Source organism: Mycotypha africana (genome assembly GCF_025528875.1).
Source record: "Mycotypha africana strain NRRL 2978 chromosome Unknown BDF20scaffold_3, whole genome shotgun sequence".
NCBI classification, from domain to species: domain Eukaryota; kingdom Fungi; phylum Mucoromycota; class Mucoromycetes; order Mucorales; family Mycotyphaceae; genus Mycotypha; species Mycotypha africana.
The window spans coordinates 2094063-2119643 of record NW_026515727.1 but is presented as its reverse complement, the minus strand read 5'-3'; the positions used below and the strand labels follow the sequence as shown (position 1 = coordinate 2119643).

The 25581-nt window shown below is 38.1% G+C and overlaps 9 protein-coding genes across 9 annotated transcripts; 4 read left to right on the top strand and 5 right to left on the bottom strand.

Annotated features, from left to right (window-relative positions):
- Positions 1-676: 676 nt before the first annotated feature.
- BDF20DRAFT_911760 (chromosome segregation protein sudA (DA-box protein sudA)) lies at positions 677-5351 on the bottom strand (the record flags this gene model as incomplete). The annotated part of the gene is made up of 13 exons (XM_053083872.1): positions 677-852; positions 949-1126; positions 1211-1312; positions 1390-1857; positions 1948-2202; positions 2305-4211; positions 4325-4521; positions 4594-4673; positions 4770-4841; positions 4923-4990; positions 5075-5113; positions 5186-5261; positions 5337-5351. The coding sequence occupies 13 exons, from the start codon at positions 5349-5351 to the stop codon at positions 677-679; spliced, it is 3633 nt and encodes a 1210-aa protein (XP_052938490.1).
- Positions 5352-7483: 2132 nt separating this feature from the next.
- On the top strand, positions 7484-8923 carry BDF20DRAFT_789247 (P-loop containing nucleoside triphosphate hydrolase protein; the record flags this gene model as incomplete). The annotated part of the gene is made up of 2 exons (XM_053076162.1): positions 7484-8665; positions 8780-8923. Coding segments are annotated over 2 exons (1326 nt in total), but the record flags the coding sequence as incomplete, so codon positions are not given.
- Positions 8924-9705: 782 nt separating this feature from the next.
- On the bottom strand, positions 9706-12322 carry BDF20DRAFT_834174 (uncharacterized protein; the record flags this gene model as incomplete). Its single annotated transcript, XM_053078718.1, has 6 exons — positions 9706-9787; positions 9885-11577; positions 11666-11909; positions 11986-12027; positions 12100-12138; positions 12224-12322. The coding sequence occupies 6 exons, from the start codon at positions 12320-12322 to the stop codon at positions 9706-9708; spliced, it is 2199 nt and encodes a 732-aa protein (XP_052938488.1).
- Positions 12323-15866: 3544 nt separating this feature from the next.
- On the top strand, positions 15867-17679 carry BDF20DRAFT_861212 (uncharacterized protein). The gene is made up of 7 exons (XM_053080566.1): positions 15867-16099; positions 16188-16238; positions 16318-16380; positions 16445-16559; positions 16650-16773; positions 16867-16948; positions 17033-17679. The coding sequence occupies exons 1-7, from the start codon at positions 16064-16066 to the stop codon at positions 17351-17353; spliced, it is 792 nt and encodes a 263-aa protein (XP_052938487.1). The 5' UTR covers positions 15867-16063; the 3' UTR covers positions 17354-17679.
- Positions 17680-19080: 1401 nt separating this feature from the next.
- On the bottom strand, positions 19081-19644 carry BDF20DRAFT_911756 (uncharacterized protein; the record flags this gene model as incomplete). Its single annotated transcript, XM_053083871.1, has 1 exon — positions 19081-19644. One exon carries the CDS (start codon positions 19642-19644, stop codon positions 19081-19083), a length of 564 nt encoding a protein of 187 aa, XP_052938486.1.
- Positions 19645-20085: 441 nt separating this feature from the next.
- Positions 20086-21084, bottom strand: BDF20DRAFT_834170 (uncharacterized protein; the record flags this gene model as incomplete). Its single annotated transcript, XM_053078717.1, has 3 exons — positions 20086-20202; positions 20408-20513; positions 20906-21084. 3 exons carry the CDS (start codon positions 21082-21084, stop codon positions 20086-20088), a joined length of 402 nt encoding a protein of 133 aa, XP_052938485.1.
- Positions 21085-21662: 578 nt separating this feature from the next.
- On the top strand, positions 21663-22762 carry BDF20DRAFT_861205 (uncharacterized protein). Its single transcript, XM_053080565.1, has 3 exons — positions 21663-21732; positions 21802-21958; positions 22029-22762. Exons 1-3 carry the CDS (start codon positions 21690-21692, stop codon positions 22666-22668), a joined length of 840 nt encoding a protein of 279 aa, XP_052938484.1. The 5' UTR covers positions 21663-21689; the 3' UTR covers positions 22669-22762.
- A 400-nt stretch (positions 22763-23162) lies between these two features.
- On the top strand, positions 23163-23919 carry BDF20DRAFT_816461 (uncharacterized protein; the record flags this gene model as incomplete). The annotated part of the gene is made up of 2 exons (XM_053077150.1): positions 23163-23339; positions 23500-23919. The coding sequence occupies 2 exons, from the start codon at positions 23163-23165 to the stop codon at positions 23917-23919; spliced, it is 597 nt and encodes a 198-aa protein (XP_052938483.1).
- Positions 23920-23976: 57 nt separating this feature from the next.
- Positions 23977-25564, bottom strand: BDF20DRAFT_816753 (WD40-repeat-containing domain protein; the record flags this gene model as incomplete). Its single annotated transcript, XM_053077184.1, has 3 exons — positions 23977-25054; positions 25136-25339; positions 25437-25564. 3 exons carry the CDS (start codon positions 25562-25564, stop codon positions 23977-23979), a joined length of 1410 nt encoding a protein of 469 aa, XP_052938482.1.
- Positions 25565-25581: the final 17 nt, after the last annotated feature.

Genomic DNA, 25581 nt, shown 5'->3' with positions numbered 1-25581 from the left:
GAGGAAGTGTACTATGACAATGACGGAAACGATGAAGATATACTTATGGAAGACACTGCTACGACGGATACTACCATCATCACTACGACTACTACTCCTGCTACTACTGCTAACTCTACTACCACAACGACTACAAATCATACGACCGCTGCTACTAGGATAACATCGCCCATGCTAGGAAGCGACGAACAAGATCAGCCATTTACTTCTTCTTCCCCTTCTTCTTTTTTGCCACCTTCTGTTACTCTACACGGCAACAATAATTTATTACTGATAACGCTCCCCTTTCATTACGTGACACCGTCATTATCTGACGAAAAACATATTGAAGATCTGCATTACACACACACAACAACATCAACAACAACAACAACAACAACAAACAATCATCTTTATCTGAATCTGTCAGCATAATCATCATCACCAATACCTCAACATCTGTATAAAATAAAAACTAACCATTGTCGCACACTATCATTATTCAAATCTATACACTGTAATATACAATCTTGCAATATCGTTCATATACGCATTCTTTAATGAATATTATATACCCTCCCCTTTCTTTATTCAAAGTGACATGCAATACGGAACTTATGGAAAAAAAAAAACCACAAAAAATGAAGAAATAAATTATTTATTATTATAAAGGAGATGGACTTTTTTTATTAACCATTTAGTGAAGCTGTTCATGTTCAATAAAAGCCATGGCATTTTCTTTTTCAATATCGTGGAAACGTGAGACCTTGGCATGAAAAGTAACGCCATAAAATTTGTCTGCATTCTGTATTAATTCTGGTCTAAATGTAGTTGTAATAAACTGTGCATCATTTGACATTTTATGTATCATATCTATTTTTTTATTTTATTTTTCAGAAAAAAAAAAAAAAAAGGAATGAGACGGATGCCATTTTGCCCCCTTTGATGTTGACTCATATTGACGCTTACCTGCTACAGCTGTTCTATATTGAGCATCCAAATTGGCATCAATTTCATCAAATAAATAGAACGGTGCAGGATCACACTTTTGAATAGCAAAGATTAAAGCTAAAGCCACAAGTGACTTTTGACCGCCAGAAAGTTGCTGCATGATTAGGCCTTCATCTGATTTGCTATTAAACGATACCTATAAAAAAAAACCAGCAAAGGTGTTAGCTCAGATCAATCTTTATTCATTCAGGAACCTAAACTTTCTCTTTTTAATCGTCACCTTGATTGAGATACCGCTGTATCTTTCCGCAGCAGAATTGCTATGAATGCTCTGACTACTACTACTACTATTATCTAAATCCATACTTTGTATTGTTGTTGACTAGGGAAAAAAATAAATAAAATAAATATACGTTATATCAATGACAATGATGACGCAAAAAACATGACAAGACTTACATCTGACTTCATCACTAATTCACCCTTTCCGTCAGGTACCAACTGTTCAAAAATTTCTGCAAACTTGATGCTCAGGTCATGGAACGTACGTTTAATGGCTTCATTCTTACGTCGATCCAAATTGTCAATCAAACCACGAATCTTATCTTCTGATGTATCAAGCTCCTCTTTACGTTTATTGAGTTGCTCTTGCTGCTTTGTAAATCTACCATACTGTTCAAATGCCTTTTTGTTCACGTGATTATACTTCTTGAGTCGTTCGTTGACGCGATGTAGTTTTCTCAATAACTTTTCAATACGATAGGTTTGACTGTACTTTTCAAAGGCTTCATCTGGTAAAACACCAAGATCACGAATATTTGCATTACATTCCTCTTTCTTTTGTGTAAGTAAGGATCGTTTAAGTAAATTCTCTTCCAGTCGTTTTTCTTCACGTTGGATAGCTTGTGTAATCTTCATTTGTACTTCCTATATGACAAAAGAAAAATCCCGTAAACACCCCCCATCTCAACATACAAAAAAAAAAAAAAAAAAAAAGAGTTATAGATGTTTTCTTACCACCGCTTGTTCAAGACCGGATGTAATGTTGGCATCCTCCTCTTGTAATCGATCCGTTTCATTATCCAAATCACCAATTCGTTTTGATAAACGCACCAGTTTTTTTGTAATCGCTTTGAGCTCATTCTTGGATCGGTTCAAATCGTTCAAACTGCCTCGAGTGATAACTCTATCTTTCTTATTGAGCAAGTCTTCCTTTTTACGTAAAAGTTGGTTCTCTAGAGTGTCTTTCAGTTTATTCATGCGTTCTTCAAGCTGAACCAATGATGCAAAGCAAAAAAATGATGGTTAGCACATGAGCTCCAACAGATAGCTGTCCTGTAAACAAATCCTATTGGGTTCGGCGCCTCTTTTTACCTGATCCTTCATTTTTTTGGTTTCTGCTGTCTTTTGACGAATCTCTTCTATCGCTGTAGTATTTCTTTGCAAAATCTCTTGTTCTTCCGAAGTGAGAGATTGAATCAATTCTGACTGAAGTTCATTCTGATAACTGATCAACTGTTTCTCCAACAATTGTCCGTGTACACGAATATTATCCAATGCTCTTGTTTTTTGCAGCAAGCTACTCTTCAATAAATCTTCTTCCTTTCGCAACTTGGCTTCTGCTAATTGTACGTCATCCACAGCCTGATTGAGTTGCAATTTCTTCTTCTTGGCTTCCAACATACGCAATTGGCTGACAATCTGCGTGACCTTTTGGTCAAGCTGCAAAAGATTTTGTTTGATATCTTTACCACGTAATAGTTCTTCTTCTAGTTGTGCTTGCCACGTTCTCAATTTTTTGGCGGCGCTCAGACGAGAACGTTTGGTATCTATATAACCACCTGACATGGCACCACGACCATCCACACGATTACCCTCAGCAGTAACCACCGTCAGATGGTACGTCTTTGCATAAGTAGTAGCGACTTCCAAGGTACGACACAAGATGATACCACCAAACACCTGCTCAAAAGCCAGTTGGAATTGAGGGTCAAAAGAAACCTGACTGATCAATGGAACCGCATCTTCTCTATCAAAAGAATCCTCCTGCTGTCGTTGCTGTTGAGAACGTGGCTTGACGCGATTCAGAGGAATAAATGTGATTCGCCCCGATTTTTCATGGTTCATGATCTCGAGCAACTGGGTCGCTGTTTCATCTGTGTCCACTACAACATGGAATAAACTGGCGCCAACCGCGACTTCAACCGCTGTTTCAAGTTCGGGCGCCACCTGAAGTAATTCAAAAATAGGACCATATACACCTGTCAAGCCTTGCTCTTTTACAATGCGATGAATGGCAGCTAACCCTGTACTGATATTCTTATCCATCGCATTGGCTAATGTTCGTTCTGCCTTACGAATTTCATCGCGACAGTTTCGTACAACAGCCTCCATTTTTGCTTCTTCACGCCACAATTGTTTTCTTTCTTCCATCGCTTCATCACGCTGCAGTTTTAATTGTAATTCTTCATTGGCTAAGCGTTCACGTTCTTCAAATTGTTGACGATGAGCCTCCTTCAGTTGCTGAGCCTCCTTTGTTTTCTTGGCAACATCTTGTTCGATTTGCTGCTTTTCAGCTTCCAACTGACGAAGCTGGTTTTGACGTATCGTCAGGTTATGTGTGATATCCTGAATTTGTCGGTTGAGCCATGTATCACGTTCTGACTGGCTAGTGAATTTAGAAGCTCTGGCCTGCTTAGCATGAATATGATGTTGTTCCGCTTGTAAGATACGTAATTGCAATCTGTATTGCTGTTCTTGCTGGACATACTCATCATATTGTGGCTTAATTTGAGCAAGTGTAGCTTGTTGCGTGTTGATTTGTTCATCCATGGCTCGAATTTCGCTCTCCATTTTGGATTTGAACTCTTCTTCCGACATCTGAGAGTCTTCAAGGTCCTTGATCAAAAGTTCAAGTTGCGCTCGTTCCTTCATCAATGTCTCACGCTCGTCTTGGAAATCCTTCTTTTCTGATTCGTACAGTTGAATAGACTGCTGGATGTCACGTAATTTGGTTTTTTGTTGTTGAACAGTTTCCTCGTTCTTTAAATAACTGTCTCGTAGACTTTCGCTCGAGTTGATATGTCTCCTTCTTTCCTCTTCCAAATCGTCGAGTCTTCTATTAGCGCTCGCTTGTTCGCGAGCATAAATGGTATATTCAATCGTTCGACGTTCTTTATCTAATTCCTGGAATTCAGAGAGTTCGGCCTTTTCGGCTTCTAATTCTTGTAAACGATCCTGAATGTAGGACAACACTTCATCAATCTTTGTCTTTTTGAAATCTACAAGGAAATAGCATCGTTCATCAAGGCATTAGCCTGACATGGACTTTCTTTCTTACATTCATTTTTCTTTCTACAAAAGAAGAAAAAAAAAAAACAAAACAAAAACTTACGTGTCTCTTGCATTAACTTGTTACTTTCAGCTCTTTTGTCTTCATACACTCTTGTACCTGCAATCTCTTTTAAAATCTTGAGTCGATCTTCATCTTTTGCTGTTGTGAGTGAAGTGATTCTGCCTTGAGGAACAATATAATAAGGATTGGCTTTTGAAAAGCCTGCACTTTCTAACAAACTTGCTACTTCTGATTTGCTATGGTGTTCAATGATTTTAATACGCTTGTTTGTTACTGCTACTATGGATGATTATCATACTACACTTTACGTGATTGCTTTTCTGTCCAATGTATAATCATCCATTGTCAAACCAATGCTTCTACGTAAAACGACTTCATCTTTTCCAGTCTACCGTCAACAAAAATAAAGAGGAGTGTCTTGTTAAGCATAGACACGATGCGGTGACACATGTATTCAACATCAGAAAATTCTTTTCCTACTCACAGGAAATCGATTATCCGAGTTATCAAAGATAATTTCCACAAAAGCTGAAATAGTAGCTGCGCCAACGCCTTCCTAGAAAATCATACATGTCCAACAATGAATCGCCTTTGTTCTTTCAAAGTATGCATTTACACATATAAATTATCTTCTTACATGAAGTAATGCTTGCCTTTCTTCCTTGCTCAAGTTTTGATAAGCATCACCTAAAACAAAACGGATGGCTGAAGAAGAAAAGAGAGATGAATATCACGGTTATCTTCTTCTTTTTGGGAGTAAATAGGGCTTGGTTCCTTATTGCTTTTTACCTGCAAAAAAGTTACTTTTACCAGAGCCGTTTCTGCCAACTAGGTCATTATGAAGAGTTAGTTTCTTATTTTATACAGAATGCAGACAAGAGTGCTCATGTTCCGCTATACCAATGACATTGTGTTTAGGACTGAAGGGATCAATGACTTGTTGATCTTTATAAGATTTGAACCCTTTAATTATAACCTGTCAGAGAACGAGAAACTTCAGCCAGCAGTTATAACGAGAAGAAGTAATGAGCGCTCACTTTTGAATGCGTACCTGCTTAATGTACATTGTTGCAGTCAATAGTATATAATGCACAAGGCACGAAAGGAATTGAAAGGATTGAGAATATAAAGCACAATTTGTTTGCGCCAGAAGGAGGGCGGGAGATGAAGACGCGACGAGGTCCGCGTAAAAATCAACAAAAAAAAAGAGGGACGCGGTCTGAGCTTCATTTTCAAATGCCCATAGCAAAAAGAGGTTCACAGTTCCCAATACTGATAGACTCGAAAGCTTCTGCTTTGTTTGGTCTCTTGATTCTTTTTGAATTGAAAGAGGCGGAAAATACGTATCATTTCTTTTCTGAGTAAATCAGGTACATTTTGACAAGCTACGTCAAAGAAACATCTACCTGCGCCGAGGGACTGGTGTAGAAATCACCTATCGTTTTGCATCAACGGTCATGGATCGTCAGTTGTTGAAAAAAAAAAAAAAAAAAAAAAACGCTCATACAGGAAGAAAGCTCAAATAAGTGCTCATACTGAGAAGACCACAATTAAACGCAAGTTTTCATGTTACACTGCGCCAAAGGGGTCTACCGTCACTACAACTTCAGCTTCACACTTTGTTATTAAGAGAAGGTCACGTTCTTTCTCTATCCTACAATTAACTGTATGACAGATAGCTGGTTTTAAGGTTACCATCGTCTCTATATTTAGTTATCACATAAGAATGATCAAGTAGTCCATTAGTTGTATATATATATTGAACTATTGAAATGCTCATCAAAGACCAGCCTCTGGACTTGTGAAGCAGTCGCCATTCTTTTCGTTATAAATGAGTCTACGTCGTCCTTGGCAAGACACTCCGTTAACTCTAGAGGACCCTTTTAATATTCTCCATAGCAAATATACAAGGTTTTCATAAATACAATTCTTGTCAAAATCTTGAATCATTTCCTGAATAAATTCTGCTTTGCAGCAACGAGACTTACAGAAACACAATCGGTCGTTATATCAAAACAAAAATACTAGGGGCTATCAGAATAGATTATGTAGAATGACGCATCAATAGAACAAAATAGATGCTAAACAGGAGGTTTTTTTTATACTTTCTATAATCCCCAAGTTGTCATAGTTAATGACAGTACGTCGATATCTGAAACTGACGTCTGAATAAGTGTGAAAACGCTTAGAAACCGTAGAAACAATTATTCATTTAAAGACAAGTTATGGGAGGAATAATCGCTTTTTCTATTGTTTTTATAGAAGCTGAAAGACCTTCCTCCTGCATTCGGCATTCGTATAAGGGAAGTGCATTGACGTTTTGCAGGATAGATCGACAGTTGTGATCCCATCGACATATTGTCAAAAGGGTTGAGACTCCGTTCAAATATTCTGCATAAATTGAAAATGACAACTGGCAAATTCTTTATCAATTCAACATTTTATTCTTTTTCTTTTCTCAATGGCAAATGACGATTGCAACGAACCTGTAGTCTCTTTATTATCAGAATACTTTTCAAACGGAGCTTTGCCTCCAGAAAGCGATGCTGAAGGAAATATAGAATATAAAGTAAAGGGTCTTTTCTCATCGTAGAGACGCAGAAAAATAGCAGGGTTAACACTGATATTTATTGTTTTGTTTGTGGCAAATAGTTAAAGCTAACCAACACGTCAGGCGAACGATTAGAACAGCTCATAACCCAGATGAAATGGAGGTAAAAGAGATAGAGCTTTTGATGCTTTATTCCCCTATAATCGAACCAATTCGTTCATAACGACTCATATTATTATCACCGTCTTTCTCCTGAAGGCTATCCGAGGGGAATGGTGAGGCACTCTATGAGATTGGCGTTGATGACGACGGTACAATTAAAGGTTTGACGCAGTATTTGTTTGGTATGAAGGGCTGGAATAGATATTTCTAACGCGACTCTTGTATGTGCGAAAATTGTTTGAATATACACAGGCTTAAGTAGTGAAGAAATGCAAGCATCCATCGACACGTTACAGAAAATGGCAGCAGAATTGAAAGCAGACATTTCGGTTATGCGAGAAATGAAACTGGATGCACAGTTTAACGAATCACATACCCACCAGAGCCGATGCCAATGGAAAGAGCAGCAGCAGTTATATCAACATCCACAGAAGCAATATACAGTAGCTGAAGTGCTTGTGAAAAGAAAACCCGACCGACAAAGTTTGACGGATCTACGTATAGTGCTCGTAGGAGGCTTAGGAGCAGGAAAATCAACTCTGTTAAGTTATATTACACACGGCACGAAAGACAATGGACGGGGCAGTGCTCGTCTCAACCTGCTGCGGCATCGACATGAGTTAGAATCCGGCAGAAGTTCCTCTATCTCTCATGAAATTATTGGTTATGACGCTGAAGGGCACTTGATCAACTACGCCACCACTCATATTAATACATGGGAGCAAATTTGTGAAGCCAGTCATAAAGTCATCACTCTGCTGGACACATGTGGTTATCCGAAATATTTACGAACAACCATTTCGGGTTTAATGGGCTATGCTCCTGATTATGCATGTTTAGTCATAGCTGCTAATTCTGCAGCCAATAAATCAACACCCACCATAGACGATATGACACGAGAACATTTATCTATTGCCGTCATGTTGGACGTACCTGTCTTTGTCGTCATGACAAAAAGTGACGTGGCAACACATGATCAACTCAAATCGACTTTACATCTTCTACTCAATTTGCTAAAGTCGTCATTGTGGCTGAAGAAGAAGGTGCCCGTTGTCGTACAGAACGAAAACGACGTGGTCACGTATGCCTCATGCCTTGGACGACAAGGAGGAGGATCTGAATTGCCTATATTTCTGGTGTCTAATGTAACCGGCTCCAATATGAACTTATTACAGATGTTCTTTAATTATTTGCCGAAACCAAAACGTATGAATTACGACGAACAGTTGGAAGAACCGGCGGAATTTCAGATTGAAGAAGTTTATAGAATACCAGACGTCGGTGTAGTCGTTGGCGGGGTATTGGGCCAAGGAAGAATCAACGTGAAAGAGAAGGACAAAAAATATTATCTAGGACCCAATACTAAAGGCGAATTTACGTTAGTGAATATTATATCCGTCCACCGACACAGAGTTCCTTCTCATTACGTACATTGCGGGCAAACAGCTACTCTGGCCTTACAAAACCGTTCCGAGAGCGAAGCACTTTCTTCTTGGAAGATCAGTAGAGGTATGGTCCTTTTAGCCGCAGAAGATGACAAAAAGCCAGATTGCTATCGCATGTTTGAAGCAGAACTGACCGTTGTGTACCATGCGACAGGAGTATCTGCAGGTACATGCGGTATGATTCATTCGGGGTCTATTCGACAGCGCGCAAAAGTAATGTCAGTGACAGCTCTAGAGCAAGATGCAGTTGTTAAAGAAGCAGATCCCGACAGCATAACAGCAGTAACTGAAGGAGTCGCCAATCTGAACTGTGACAAACAGCAGCAGACGAAAAAGGAAACGAACGCAGCTATATTACGTACAGGGAAGAAAGGGACATGCTGTTTTAGCTCCATGTATGAGCCTTGCTACCTAAAGCTTGGATCACAAATTTTGTTTTTGGAAGGCAGATCAAAATGCATAGGCCGAGTTACGAAACTGATACCTCAACAAACGCATCAGCAATAAGACGTCCATCTATAGTTTGCTGTTTTAATTTTTCATATACCAGTGATACTGTACGATTTCTTTTAATTTGTAATAATATTCTATATTTTTGCTTTTTCCAATTCCTCTACACCAACAATAGTATCAAACAATGAAGAGCTTTTACTGCTTCTTTCTGAATAAGGTCATAAATATCATTCAAATTTTTGGCACAGAGTGTCTATACTTTTATTCCACAATCGCTTAAGACAAAATATTTCTGTACGTATCTATATATATATGAACAAATAGACGAATCTATGCCAAATCCCAGCCAATAGACAAAACAGAAGCGCCAATATTAAAAAAACTGGAGCTTTCTCAAGAAAATTATACATCACTAAATCAAAGCATATGGTCCATAATCATAAGCACGGTCTTCGTACAACTTTTATTTATGCCCCTTCGAACCATTGAATGCCGACCATCGCCATATTTACACCATTTACAAAATCAAATGATATGGTACTATTAGATAGTTTATTGTAGAAGGAAGAATAAAAATACATATAGTTTTTTTTTTCGCATTTTTTGTCGCGTTTTTGCGGTTAGGAAATTGTTACGCATCGAATTAAAAAAGGTTGTAAATAAATAAGAATTAAAACAGATCCTTCTCGGGGAACACGCACCAAGCGACTTGTGTCGAGGGTTTCCAAATAAAAGTGGGATATATCTTTTTTACAAAATGGTATGGTGTTCTATAGCCTTGATCAGTAGTAATGGTTTGGATAGGTAAATTATGTTGTGAATTCAAAGTCTGCACGAAAAGCATTGAGATTACGGGCGTCGCATGCCCTCGCTAAATCATCGCGGTTCATACTATAGATAGATTGAAAAATTAGCGCAAGTCCAAATATATCCGTCATCTGCTCCCCTTTCCCATTCGATGCATTACAGTGATTCATCTCAAACTTACTTTAACATGAGCATGCGAAGACTTCTCCATACGTTATCACTCATACCACCAGCAATCTTCACCGTATTACCGCGGTCATCCGTCAAAACATTATTTCCCCCGGGCACTTGCGGTATCACATTATTGGCTTGCTGCATTGCTAATGCTGTCAACAAATGCTCTGCTGCTTCTCGCTGCTGACCCAAATTAACACAACTAATTGCCAAGTTATATCGTGCACGCACGTAGGTAGGACTGATTTCTAAGGCTTGGAAATAAGCTTCGATGGCACCTGTTGTATCGCGCGAGTTCGCCAAGGTAGCACCTAATTTGTTCCACAGTAGATAGTCTTGTGGTCGACTTCTCACAGCTGCTTTGAAGCAATCAATGGCTTTATCGTACTCTTCTGATACATTGAATAGGACGCCCAATCCTACTTGAACATCCGCATCCATTTCCTCACCGGGCGAACTTCGCGCCGCTTCTAAAAATAAGTTGGTAATGTAGTAGTGGATTTCCGCAGCTGTTTGTCCTTTCGCTTGCTTATTGAGCAGATGTTGGTATTTAGGGTTGTTGGCGAGCCATTGCTCTAAGGCGTCATAGGCATCTGCGCGGCAATTCTCGTTCGTATAACTGACGGCTAAAGCCAACCAAGCATCTAACTGACCAGGATTCATTTGCACAGCTTGTCGTAAGGCAGCAATAGCAGCATCATCTCTCTCATTTTCTTGCTGACGTAAACCGAGTAATTTCCAGGCATTGGCGTCCGATGTCTGAAGTTGAGTTTTCGCTTCTAAGGCCAAAATGGATTCTGCCAAATTTCCATGATCTGCTGAGTCGATCGCTTGAGGATTCATCAAATAAGGATTGTTGATGGCAAAATGATAGGTGTCGTAATTGGGGTTGGAGGCTCGATAGCCTAAACCTTTTTGTAAATCAGGTTTAAAACGCTCCCAGTCCTTTTGCATTGTATCCCATTCATGATCCTGGGCATCTTTGAGATGAGCGATATTTTTGTTGTATTGCTCGATCCAGTCTTCTGTTTCTGTGCCTTTTCCAAAAAGCCGTTGCATTTCTTCTTGCTGTCGATGGCTCAGCTGTTGTGTCGAAAATTCTGAAGCCCAATCACCAGGGTGTTGATGCTGCCTTTGTTCCTGATGGAATTCAGAGGTCCAGCCGCGTTCTAATTTACTCGCAAATTCGGTCGACCACATATTACCCGCTGTACTGCTGTCTGCCTGTTGTTGACCACTGAATTGAGTGGCCCAATCACCTGCTGCAGACTTATTCGTCTCTACCATTCTATCTCCTTCAATAGCCACTTCACTATCTCTGAGTCGACGCATCAAGTTCATAAATTGCGAATTTTTGAATTTAGGGTTTGATTCAACATCCACTGAATCGAGCAGCATACCTGCTGTCTTGGCTAATGCATCGTTATCATTGTTGGCTGTTACTTGCGTGTCATTCTTCTCCAGTTGCTCGAATTCAGAAGCCCAAGCATCATGTTCTTTGGCGACAAATTCTTGTTCCCAGTTAGAAGGTGCATTTTGCCTTGCTTCATCAAAGGCTCTTTCAAATGCTTGTCGCTCATGAAGCGATAAGTTTAAAGCTGGCTGATGTCGGTATTGTTGCTGATGATGATGCTGTTGTTGTTGTTGCTGCTGTGGTTGTAAAGAATGAAACTCTTCTTGCCATGCATGATGGGGAACAGCTTTTATTTTTTACCAAAAAGAGTTAATTTAACCTTAATATTTTTGTTATATTTATTTTTTACCCCATATTTTTCATGACAGCGTTACCTTGCTGAGGGCTATTATAGATCTTTTCAAATTCTCCAAACTGTTCGTTCTGAGGTAAAGGCAAACCCTGATGTGCCATAAAATCACTTGCCCAATTCTGCGCTGCGGCTGTCGGGGGCGGTGGTCCTGATGAAAGCTGCGGCTGCTGTAATCTTTCAAGTTCTCTGTTTAACCCGTTAAATTGAAATACGTTGGTATTTGGTCTTTCCATTGCGGTCTCTTCTCTGAAAAATCCATCTGTCAGCTGTAAAAGTAAGAATAATGTGAATTAATGCTTCTCTGCATCTTCAAACTATTGATTGTTGGGAAAGATTGCTTACTTGTCCACTTGGCGTAGGTCTTTGGCGAGTTCGAAAAGCTGCCTATGAATTGGAAAGTCGACAGTTAGCTTAGGATACTGCTTTTTATTCCAACGGATATATTTCCTATCTAACCTTAGAGCTTTCACCTCTTTGTTCAGGCCCAAAACGATCCTATAAAAATGAAAGGTGAAGAAGGTATTTTTCGTTTAAAGAAAAGTTTAAATGAATATAGATTTTGATCTTCTAAGGACATTACTTGTTGTATCGATCTGTCTTGACCAAATTGCTTCATCAAGCTTGCCATGGGATTGGCTGGCCCGCAGTCAGCTCCTCCTCCTCCATCTAAAAATGACATTCTGTACAAATGCTTGTTTTTAAAAGACTAAAAAAGCAAAAGTAACTGTGTTGGCAGAGGAAAGATAGACGAGATCAAAAGCTTATTCATCACATTTACGAATTGGATTATAGTGTGTAACTAAAAAAATACTGGCTCGAACCAATGGTAAAACGAGCTGCCCACATACAGATCAGTAGAAATGAAAAAGGCGGCGGAATTTGTATTTCTTAGAAACTGTAAGCCATGCGAGTTCACAAATGGCTTTACAAAATCGTTGTTTGAATTTATTGATACTTGGACGATCGATTGAATGTGGCTGTATGTTGGATTGGTGGAATAGAGAAGGACCTGTTTTTAAAAGATTCAAACGGTCATAAATTGTAAGACGTATATCAAACAGCAAAGAAAATCCTTAAACGCTAGTCACCATAAAAAAAAGCATGTCTAACCTTACAATTTAGCTCCTAATTTCAATCAATTGTGTAGACCATAAAAATTACATATACTCATATCAAACCTTTTAGTATGTAACAAGCTATGAGTCTCTTGCAATATGGTTTATGAATAAAATGAAGCAGATGCATAGGTAAAAATAAATGAGGAGGACTCTATGATAGTTTCATGTGTTTATTTTTGTTGTATCTATGAAGAATTGATTGCATGATTAGTAACCATTTGAACAGAGTTATCAATTAAAGTGATTCATATGCTTGTTTATGATACGAGTTACTACCACTTTATAGTATGACATTATTTAAACTTGCGTGCAAAGCATAATTAAAAGGAAGTGCACTTTAGTATTTCCCTATAATATTTATGATTGAGGTCCAATAAGAATAATATCTAAATGTACACCTCAAAGTGCTCCGGCAAATAAATACCATAGATATAACTGCCGTATTAAATGCTTAGCTATAAACTGCTCGAAATGGTGCGGTCTCTGATTCCTCAGTATTCTTAGCGGCAATTGTCTCTATAGAAAGAGTTACAGTTAGAAACGTTTTTAATTCTATGTAGAATCTGGTTTACTGATTGTTTTCAATATCTTACGGCAGCTATCTTAGCAGTTATGGTGCCTCAATTATGATTCGACTTATAATCAATCATTCCCACCTAGGGATAAAGGTGGCTTGATCTTGTTAGCAATTAAACAAACAACTTGGCTAACAATTTAAGTATCATTTCCCTTGTTTCTATGGACTATGCTTGTTTCTCCCAGCTCTATGCTGTCTAAATGCTTCATCACTTTTCTCTGGTCCAGACGATAAATAATGCCACAGTTATTATTTTTGATATGTCCTGAACTACCCTCAATCCATTTTGCCAATGAAATTCAAGACATTCAATTACTTTCGATTTCTATGCGACCTGGTTCATGAGTTTCTCAGTTTATTGTTACGGCTTCCACTCCCTCAAAGTTTCCTAGCAGCTACCTTCAGATTACCAGTGTTTCCAGAATTAGTCGATCTTTAACCACATAAATCTTTTTCTTGATCATACAGCAAGTTGCAGGGTTATATGCTTCCAAGTTCATACCGTTGAGTGTAGCAACATTTTGTCCAACGACGTACAATAACGCTCCAAGTCCCTTGTAGCACAGTTTGTGCTTTAGTTACTTATTTCAGAGCCTACAGCTTCTATTGTTTAGGTGCTATCCTAACCCTTTTGATTTTTGTTAATCATATTCGATAAGTGTTACAACATCTTAAAGCCATTATGCATTAGCTTACTATTTAGTCTGTGCGTCGAGTAGCTCATTTATGAAAAAGATCCCATATTTCTACAGGTAAATTCTCACTGCGTTTATCTCTTTTTCATAGAAAAAGTCGACTCCTCGAACATGGGGTCTCTCAGAAATGGAGATGGCTAGTTAAGAACATTTTTGCTCTGCTTCTCATTATAGCTAGATATAGGATCTGGTATCCTTTCTATGTACGATTACTCCTCTCTACCCGAGTCAGTTTCTAACATTGTGCTCGGTTCAGTTCCGTTTGTCGGTTCCGCATAAGCCGACTACTAAATGTATGGGTAACGTATTGGGAAATTTTCTTTTTTTTATGGAATTCTCTTCTAACCCTTTCAAAATCATCCTAAAAGATAATCTCACGAAAACCTCTCTTGTCTTATGTACCTGAAGTCCCTGTTCTCCGCATATGTGTGACTATTAATAAAAACCTTCATTTGCTTACCAAAACAAAAACAAAAAAAAAGAAAACTTCATTATGTGCAACTTCACTTTTCGAAAGTCACTAAATAAGAAATTCGACGCGTCTATGTTAGGAGGAATAGAAAGTTTTTTTTTCTTTGCGGAGCAGACTTTTTCTATTGTTTTCCATATTTTTTTTTTTTTTGTTTTTTCTTCTCCATTTTTTACTCATACATTTTTAATTAAAATAAAGAAAAAATGGCAAAAAGTGGTAGACAAGTTGTAAAAAAGCCAGCAGAATCGGAAACAGAGGACGAGGAGTATGAAGTTGAGTGTATCGTAAACCACAAAATCAATCATCGTTCGGTAAGAAAGATCGTCGAATGAAATAGTGAGATAATTTATTAAGTGACGGTCAGATTAACCTTTGCGTTTATTTTTCTGGCACTGTTAGAAAAATAAGAAAATACTTCAGTATTACATCAAATGGAAAGGTTACGATTCAGATGAAAATACCTGGGAACCAGAAGATGCTGTGTAAATAACAACCGGACAATAGAAAAAAGGTCCTCAGTTGCTAAATAATTTTCTCGTTCATTGTAACAAATAACGATAGGGATCATGCAACAGAACTTGTTGAACAGTACTGGCAACAGCAGGGCCCAGCGGTTCGTCTAAAGGTAGATCAGGAATTAGGACGTGCTGCCTCTACCGCCACTCACAAGGTTGCAGCTGATAATAACACCACATCAGCAAAAAGAAAACAATCAAACCCTGATGCATCCTCCACTACAAAGAAGGCCAAAAATTACATCGATGAAGGTGAGTAGAATAAGAACAGAGAATGTCGCTGAACTAGACGGTATATAAAAGTGTTGGATTTTATGCCTTTGCTTATCGGATATCAAAACTTTTCGGTGTAACATAGGCGAAGAATCCAACGAACCTGTGTCTTACTATGAGAGTGAGACTGAATTGGACTTCTCTGATACGGAAGTAGAGGATAGCAAATTCAGACTAAATAGTAGCTGGGTCGACGTTACTAAGGTTGAAGCTGTCAGACCTGCTGACGATAATAAAACCTTATATGCTATCGTTAGATGGTTAGTATCTGTATAGTAGCTTTTTAATAGTTATTGTTGACAAACCGCTCATATTCTTTCATTTTGGACGTCAAGGAATGACGGTAAATTAGCGAGATATAAGACAGGCGTCGTTGCTAAGAAGGCGCCTCTGAAAGTAAGTGCATCTTAGAAATACTGTTAAAACATATCCTTTTCGAGGCTAAAAAACCAATGGTGCTTTTTGTATGCTTAGTTAATTGACTATTATGAGAAACGTTTGCTTTTCGAAAGAATCCATTAAAAGCATGAGAAATTCTTTAGTCAGCTCTTCCACGAAACTAGGTTAGCGAACAAAAAAAAAAAAAAAAAAAAAAAAACGATTTTATTTTGGCATCCTTCATCGTAAACTATATCAACTTTTTTTTTCTCCTTTTTCCCTGTTTTTGTTCTATACTAATTATCGTATATATCCCATCCGTTTACCTTTACACATACTTCAATTAAAAACATCTACTATAATCATTGATCGATCAGCAAAAGCAATAAACCATGGATTACAATAACTTATTTGATGTTCGAAATAAAGTAAAGCATACAATAAAGATCTGTTAAACATGCCTCTATTTCTTTTTGGCAAGGTGTAAGCTTCATTAACTTTCGTTCTGCCCTATAGATTGTTTTAGTCACAGGTGGATCTAGAGGTATTGGTGAGATGATCGCAACGGTAACTAATATCGACTGGATATATTCGACCATTTTACACATTACTGAATCGAGCAAAATGTTAATACGTATATGTACAGGGTTTTGTATCTGCAGGCGCCAAAATTTACATTACCAGTCGTTCTGCTGATGTGTGTTACAAAGTAAGAATTACTAATGACCTGCCCAATAATCCATCATACCTTATATTAATGTCTATTTGTCCAGGTTGCTAAAGAATTGACAGAAAAAGGGCCAGGTGAATGTATAGCTATACCAGCAGATCTTCAAAGCTTCGATGAAATTAAAAGATTAGTGGAAGAGTTAAGCAAGAGAGAAGATCGTAAGTGTATAGCATTCCTTCGCAACTTAAAGTAGACAACGTATTGATATAGTCTCTCTTTGCTCTTGCACAAAATGTCATATTATACAGATCTTGATGTATTGATAAATAACGCAGGTGCTAACTGGAACGAGACAATCGATAGTTACCCTGATAAAGCGTTCGAAAAGGTCGTAAATCTGAACTTAAAGCGTATCTTTACATTGACCCAAGCGTAAGTGCTACAATCATTCAAAGGAAAGAAACGCTGCAGAATAATTGGGGCTCCAAAAATAAACTGACATGAATTGTTATTACTCATTAATAGATGTCTTCCCCTTTTAACAGCAAAGGCAAGCTTAGAAAATACTTCAAGCGTCATCAATATTGGTTCGATAGACGGTATACGCGTAAGTGTCAATGATTCATGAGATAAAAGGAGGTTCTTTCTTTTTGCATACACCTACCTAAGCTATTTATCTTTTTTTGAAAAGGCGCCGCCTCAAGAAACCTATGCTTATTCTGCTTCAAAAGGTGGTCTTCATCATATGTCACGTCATATGGCCGGTAAGTTAGGATACCGAGGCGTTCGCGTCAATGTTATTGCACCAGGTGCCTTTCAATCTAAAATGATGAAGGCAACTCTTGAAAAATATGGCGATCAAATTGTATCGAGACTGGGTGTGAAGCGTATTGGCTCGCCTGAAGATATTGCAGGAACATGTATATACTTGGCTTCTCGTGCCGGTCAATATACCAATGGTACCACTATCACAGTAGATGGTGGTGCAGTCGTCACAGTTGCACATATGTAAATATAATGCACTGTGACCTGTATTTATTACTGTATGATGGATATTGTGCCTAATGTAAGTCACAGTAACATATCTGATCTCATATTTGAGACATAGCAAAGTCATTCCTTCATATAATAAGATGTATGAGCCATAACTTACTTGTAGATGGTCTTCCCATCAATTTCTTGAAGTATAATACAAACATTCTAGCACTTAATCACCGGCATGATTACAATTATCGATATAGCCAACTGAAGTTAGTATGTTGTTTTTCTTCAGCTTCTTGTATGTGCCGGTGACGATTAAACTACGATAATAAAATAACAGAACTTTTCCGAATAGAGTCATTAACATCATCAGTCATACGTGGTATCGCTTTGCCGCCTAAAGCCAAGCCTAATTTCCGTACGCGGAGCCTATCTATAAATATGTGGCACTGAACGTGAAGGCTACAATTGGTAGTTTCGTCATGTGGTGGCTGTTATTTGGGAAACCCCACGCAGACAGAGCTCTAAACTTATCGTATCGATTTTTTCCTTCATACCGCAGCACTCTATGTGAAAAGAGTAGCGAGTAGATCATTCACAATAGGACAGAAAATATTGCCGAGCAGATAGTAAAATAGAGGAGCATAATGGTGAATTATCAAGGAAAGAAGCCAATATGAAGCGATGCATATAGGAATGTTGGACATGCCATTTCTCATAAAACCAAATTTGTTAGTCAAATCATGTACAATTTTTTACTGTACATACTTCTCTCTGCTGAACAACATGGATATCGTAAGCCAAATTTTCCTGAGTACCACATGAAGGAGGCCCTTGCTTTTCAAAAAAGTACTTTATCTTCTTTTTCATTTTGAACGTTTACTACTCAACTCAACTTAAGAAAGCATTTCTACGTCAATATGCTAATCTGTTTTTTGCTTGGAGTGTCAACATTTGTTAGCGCTCAGAAACCTTACGCAAGCATTAAAAATGTTATGTTAACCTGTCACTTTCAGTTCACATCATTTCTTGTTCAGCCTCGTCCATCGATAACTTTGTCCGTATGGTCAAAGACGCGTTCTAGTGTTAGCTTTGTTTAATACTCTCCCCATTCAGTTGATTAAATCGCTTTTTAATCCAATAGTATTGATGTGCCTTTTGGCATAGCATGAGTGTTAAAGCAGCCTCTGTATACTAACCATAGACGGTAATCAATCACTACAGTTGTGGTTTCTAATCAATATTACATTATTTCTTTCGTCACATACATTGTTTTCTTTCATCTTTTTTTCTCTCGGTAGTGTCATCTTTGTTTGAGTGTCTCAATCAAGATCTTATTAGATGCCATACTTTGTTTCCAATTTTCATCTAGAAAACTTAAAAAGAAGCCAACACCAATCTACATCCTAAACATCCTTTCTTTTCCTTCAAAGACAGTTATTGTTGTCAATCAGCACTTCATATGTAGTAGTTACTGTTGTAATAGCACTTGGAGGCATATAATCGAATGTAATTGTTGTTTATACTTCCTAAAACACGAAGTTGTTCGCAAAAAGGTTAAAGTTTCCGCAATTTGAATTTGGCGTCTTCTATGATGGCTCATCATTCGCGTAAAGGAATATTGGCTATAGAATGAAAAGATAAGTATATATTTATTTATAAAAAATAGGAGTAGGTTATTAAGTAAGTATAAGTAAAGTACAAAAAGCATAGGACATAGATTAAGTATACAGTATAGCAAATTTTACAGAAACAACTTTAATTTGGTGTTTTATTCTTCTTGAACTTGCTGACTAGCTTTTCAAGCCAAGCTTCAATTTTGTCAGCCAAGGATTGCTTACCTTGTGTCTGATTTCCATTAGCAGCAGCCGTGTCGGTAGTGTTTGTGGCACCAGCATTGCCTCCAGTAGTGTTGTTGCCGTAAGTAGCAGTGGCAGCTCCAGTATTACTAGTAGCGTTTGTATTGCCAAAGCCTTCAGCAGTGCCAGGATTAGGGGCGTTACTGTAAGCACCAGCGGTAGTGTTGTCTGTTGTATCAACGTAAGCCCCAGTAGTGCCAGCTGTAGAAGTATTATTTCCGTAACCGCTAGTGTTTCCATAGCCTGAATTGACAGTAGAGTCATTAACACCGCTGGTGGGAACCGAGTCATAAGTCCCACCGCCTGAGTTGTTATATGAGCTATCAGTAGGTATAGTGGATCCAGCGGTGGTGATATTTCCTTCATAACCTTGCTGGCCCAAGTCATTTTGTTGAGATACAAAATTATCAAAGTTACCGTTCATGTTGTCGGTTGCTGTCGAGTTTGCAATATTTGCAGACATTTTCTAATCGATTTTTCTTAGATTTGAGGATTTATTTTTTTTTTTTTTGAAAGAAAAACAGAGGAAAGTTTCTGATCGCGAAGTAATAGTTAATCGAAATGGTTGTTGTTTGGTATTTATCCGTGTGTCTAGGAAAAAATTTATGCAAATAAACCCTTGTGGATCAAACTATTGAAGCTGAAACGTCTTCAATAGTACCATGAGGACGCACTCAAAATGTCCGAATGCTACACTGAACCGACAAAAGCTTTACTACTTACTGCTTGTCGTCTGTATCAACAATGTGTTGCACTAAGGCTAACGTGGTGTGGGAGCTGAGCTGAAAGCCGATGTGCTGTATGTATTCCGAAGAAAAAAGTGTGTGGCGTACATCACCTCAGTAATTTTTCCATCAGTAGTTGGTTCTGCGTCACAACACTTCTTAATTGTCCTTATACCCCGTCACTTTCGAATTTCTATTAGGCTCATATTCATCACTATACTTGGTCTTATTTCCATTCTCAAAGCCAGTATTAGACGTGGTTCCAATAGTGAATTGTTACTGCTGATTGGATAGTTCTACAATTAATACAAATGACCTCAATAAAAAGATTCTATAGTCGTGGTATTACAGATCAACGTATATTCATACCTTGGCAGGGATTGAAGTATGACCACATCATGTACACACCTAGGCAACTATAATCCCTTTAGTCTCATCCCTTACCAACCATCCGCCTCGTTGCTATCAGTTCCAAAATGTTTGTTTGTTTGTTTGTTTTACTTTTCTCACCATTGTCTTTGATGGAGTATTGTGTGTTAACTGAAATAATCCGCTAACGTTAGCATCACCAGCAATCATATTCACTATGAAGGCTAGCAAAGAGTTTCTGTGCTACTAAAAATATTCCTGTTGATGATGTCAACAGCTTTTTCTATACTTGTAGACCCTAATCAAAGAGCCTTCAGCCACCATACTTGGAACGTTTGTTTTATTGTCGTTTAATTAAGGAAGCGATAGCAATTGGTTGTTGCTCTAGTTGATGATAATCATCGACGACATTCGTCGCCTACGGCGAAAGGATTATACAATCATTCTCAAGACTGCTTCCTTATCATAAACCTAGCTATTTAATGACATGCCATATTTTAAATCATTTTTCAGGAAAAGGAAAGGAACATCCAAACATGAACGGAAACCATGCCGTCTCGAAGATCGTTTACATAATATAGCTAATCAAATGCAAACAGATCGTTATTTGACCACATTGATGGTACTTACAACAGGCAGGCTACATAATTAGTCTTTCCTTCGCAACTGCTCCAGTGCCTCATTTCATCAAAGAGGAGAGATGATAGCGGCATAAGGGAAATACAGATGAAGATGGTGTTGGGTATGGTGTTGCTACAATAGCTACATAAAACGCAGATAATTTCTCTTAGTTCGAAAAGCCTTTGCATGATTTAAATTTAGTTAGATACGACTAATGAGCTTGTTCGAAACCTTCGAAGTAAAGATCCTCCATTATGCTATGCGATGTGCTAATATCATCTGTGTACAGTAAATTATACTTATACATTCGCTATTTTGAGTCAGTAACGTAGCATTTGTTATCGGTATTTTATTGACAATGACGTTTACATTAGCATTTATGCAAGAAAAGGGCCTTTTTATCCCCCATCTAATGCAAATTTTGAACGCGTTCTCACCGTTTGACCATCCAGAGAGTATGTACTATAGTTTCTTTATCATATATGCTTCACTCAAACTGTCAATTTTCAATTAAATTGACAGTTATCTTAAGAAATCTCATTCACGTGAATTTTTATACTTCCAGGCTGTTAGTATTGCGACAAAAGAATTGTTAAGGACTTACGAAGCCAACAAATTTAGTCTTTGGACTAATGGACTTGTATAATGGTAGGACTTAATTTTGTTAATTGAAAATACATGGTGTTTGAGAGTCAGAAATTTCGTGTTTTATCGGACAATTTTATGGTGACAAGGTCTTTTCTACTATCAGTCAAACTCCTTTTCCTCCAGATCATCACTTGAAAATAAAAAGATGAGCGACAAATATAAGAATCTCAAAGTAAAGGAACTTCAAGGTAAGCATGATGTCGTTTTGAAATTGTTGCTGTGCTAAACATACTGAATAACAAGCTTTTCTTCTATAGAATTATTGACGAAGAGAGACCTTCCTGTCACCGGAAAGAAAGAGGACCTGATTGAACGTTTAGTTAAACATGACGAAAAAGAAGAAAAAGAATTAAAGTCATTAGAAGAAGAATTCGGTGATCTTGAAGACTTTGACGAATCTAAAGTTCCTTTAGAGTAAGTTAAGATAGTTAGTTTACGTGATCGTTTATCGCTAGATAGACATTAAGATATCTACAATTTGTAGCTCTAAAGAACTCGAGGATATTCTGGGCGATGAAAGTAAGGATACAGCGGATGATATTACTCTTTCTGTGCCAACCTCAGAATCAAAGGATGCGACTGCGAAAAATAAAACGACTCCCAGCGATACAGTCAAAATAGCACCAAAAGACTCAAAGACGAATGTCGAAGAGAAATCTAGCAGCAACTTCAAATTTACACCCGTCACATTTAATGATAAAAATACAACAACTACTGGAACCACAGAAGCTTCTAAGAAAACTGCTACTGCTGCTTCACCCCCCGCAGCTAAACAAACAACTTCAGACACCAAGCCCGTGGCGAAGTTAGATGATGCTGAAAGAGCCTTAGAAAGGGCCAAAAGATTTGGTATTCAATTAAACGAGAAGGCCAAAAAAGAAATTCGTGCACAGCGATTTGGCATTAATACAAATAAGCAAGAAGTGAAGAAGAGCCACAAACTAGGCATCGATCCTGAAGTACTTAAAAGGCGTGCCGAAAGGTTTGGTATTTCTGATAATGCTGCCACAGTAGCTGCGTCTAAAGGAAAGGCACCAGTAAACTTCGATCCGGTAGAAGAAGAAAAGAAACGAAAGAGAGCTGAACGATTCAATATGGGAAATAAGAAGCAGAAGGCGGAGTAGTTGTGTTGAAAAAAGAGTTTATTATGATTTTCGATGCTATGAAGTATAAAAGATAATAATTGTGGGATATTTTCTTTATTTTTTTTTCGAGAACAGAAAAACTTTTCTAGAACTCTTCTTTCATTTTTCAAGGACAAAGCGTACAATATAATGAAGATCGGTAACGATTGAAATTAAGCAAATGACCTCAAGACGTTCAATAAACTCATTTATCAAAAAAACTATATTCAATTTCAATCTGACATCTGTGCGTTTGTACAATGATTCTTAAGCGTGCTGTCAGTTTAATCCCAAATGGGGCGATGTCGAGAGCAATATTCAAACTGCAACTAAGCTGTTGGAAGAGTAAACAGTTTTTCCAAACCTGTATAAAGCAGCAAAATCAAAAAAAATATGTATATTGCTACTTCAACCAAGAATGGCTCAAATATAATTCTACGAATTTAACCTGTAGTTTTACTGAAGAGGATATCGACATTCTGATTTTACCAGAAATGGCTTTTTCAGGCTATGTTTTCAAAAGCAAGGAGGAAATTATGCCATTCTTGGAGGATGCTGAGAACGGCCCTTCTGCTTTGTGGGCTAAACACCAAGCAAAGAGGTTGAAAAGCTACGTTTGTGTTGGATATCCTCAGAAAAAAGATGATACGCATTTTTATAATAGCATGTGTGTAATCAATCCAAAAGGCGAACTTATGACAACTTATCAAAAAGCATTTCTGTATGAAACTGATGAGAATTGGGCCGAGGAAGGGCCGGGTTTTCGAACATTACAAATGGAGCATATAGGAAAGGTACAAACAGACTACAAAAACGTGATGAAGATAACAGTTTAAAATTACGATTGATTTTGCCTACATCTCCAATTCTCCATTTTCCATTTTACAGGTTGGCTTAGGGATCTGCATGGATATCAATCCATACCGATTCGAAGCGAACTTTCGCGATTTTGAATTTGCAAATTATCATTTGAAAGAGAACACAAATTTAATACTTTGCAGTATGTCTTGGTTGAAAAGTGATTCAAATCCAGATAGTACGATTAAATACTGGGCTACCCGAATGTTACCTCTATACCAAGATTCTGAAGACGGCAGACATACAATATTTGTTGCGTGTAATAGGACCGGTTCTGAACGGCAAAGTACATTTGCTGGTTCAAGTTGCGTACTCGATATTTCTAATGAATCCATAACGATATTAAACCGTTTAGGCAGTGAGGATATTGGTATTATGACAGTTGACATTTAATGGAAAGAAACATAGAATAAACAGCTTACAAAAGCAAACAATTAAATAGCAGTTACTTTATTGGTAAAAACTAGAATCTTTTATAGCAGTTTCATCTTCCTTGTATATTTTGATTGTTTTATCTGCCTCACCAGTAATCAAACGTAAACCTGTTTTATCAAATGTACTACAGAAGACACCTGCTTCTGCATCCAACGAACCTGGCTGTACAATTGTATCCTGTGACTGAAAGTTGTATCCTGATTTCCAATCGCTGAAACTCAATGAACCATCATCCCCGCCAGCGAAAACAACACCGTCTTGATTTACTGCTAATGCGTTGATAATAGCCTTCTTTCTTTCATAATTCTGTATGAATGTGCCTTCGGGGCATTTCCATCCCTTGACTGCATCTGCGCTACCACTGACAAACCCAAATTCAGTTGGATGAAGAGCTAATGCTCTAACACTCTTTTTATGGTGTGTCAAAACGCCCATTGTCTTGCCTGCTGCTAAATCCCATAATCTAATTGTATTATCCATGGAACCTGTGATGACTTGAGGATCTGCTTCTTGGCACTTGACTGTTGAAACTGTACTGGTATGCCCTGTCAAAACGTGAACTGCTTGCTTTGTTCTCATATCCCAGACACGTGCTGTTGCATCTCTACCAGATGTGACTAACACATCCAATGTAGGATGTAAACTTAAGGCATAAACACCAGAAAGATGTCCATGGTAGTGACGTATCACTTTATTTTGTTCCAAATCCCAACATTTCACCATTTTATCTTCACCGCAAGAAAATAAATAAGGATGTCGAGGCGATACTTCTAAACCACGTACTGTTGCAATATGACCCGTAAGTGAAAGCTTCAAGGTGCCTGAAGCAAGATCCCAAATTTTAATGGTACGGTCGCCAGCACCTGTGGCAAACCATTTGTTTCCTGGTTCTACTGTTACTGCACGTACCCAACCCAAGTGACCACTAATGACACGCATAAGCTTCCAAGGTGCATGCCAGACCGGTTTAATTATTTTTGCTCTAGCGCGGCGAACGAGTGATCCTGCACCAGCCAAAGTGTCACCAAATACATCCGACGAGAACTGATCTTTACTACGAATGGCTACAACACCTTCATTCTTGCCGTCAAGTCTATTATTGTGTTGAAGCCAAAATATTAGTCGAAGCGCTCTATACAATTTATGCTTATTCATTAAGTAAAAAGCATCTTACGCTTTTGAACTTTCCGGTATGGACTCTATAATTTGAGACATTGAACTCTTTTCTTCCTGATCTGATGGTGCTTCTTCAATTTTAGTAGCTGTTGCTTGTTTACGTGCTTTAGCTGCTTCTTTTTGTTGTCTGATTAAAGCCTCCGGCAATGTACGTAAGTTTTGATACTCATCGTGTATTTTACTCGTTAATTTGGCACGTTGACTAGCGATCAGTAACATACAGGAAGAAGCACAGTTCAGAAGAGTTAGTGGGAATTGTCTTTCCAGCTCTATTCCTACGTTTCTCTCACGACAGTTACCTGTCTTGTTCGTCCATAGCTGTTTGACTATAGGATGTTGAGAATAGGATTCTGGTTCTCTTTGCTGATTGCGTCAAGATCTCGTCCATTTTCTCAATGGTTGGATCTTTTGAAACGGATGTTTCCATTTCAACGGCTGATTTAG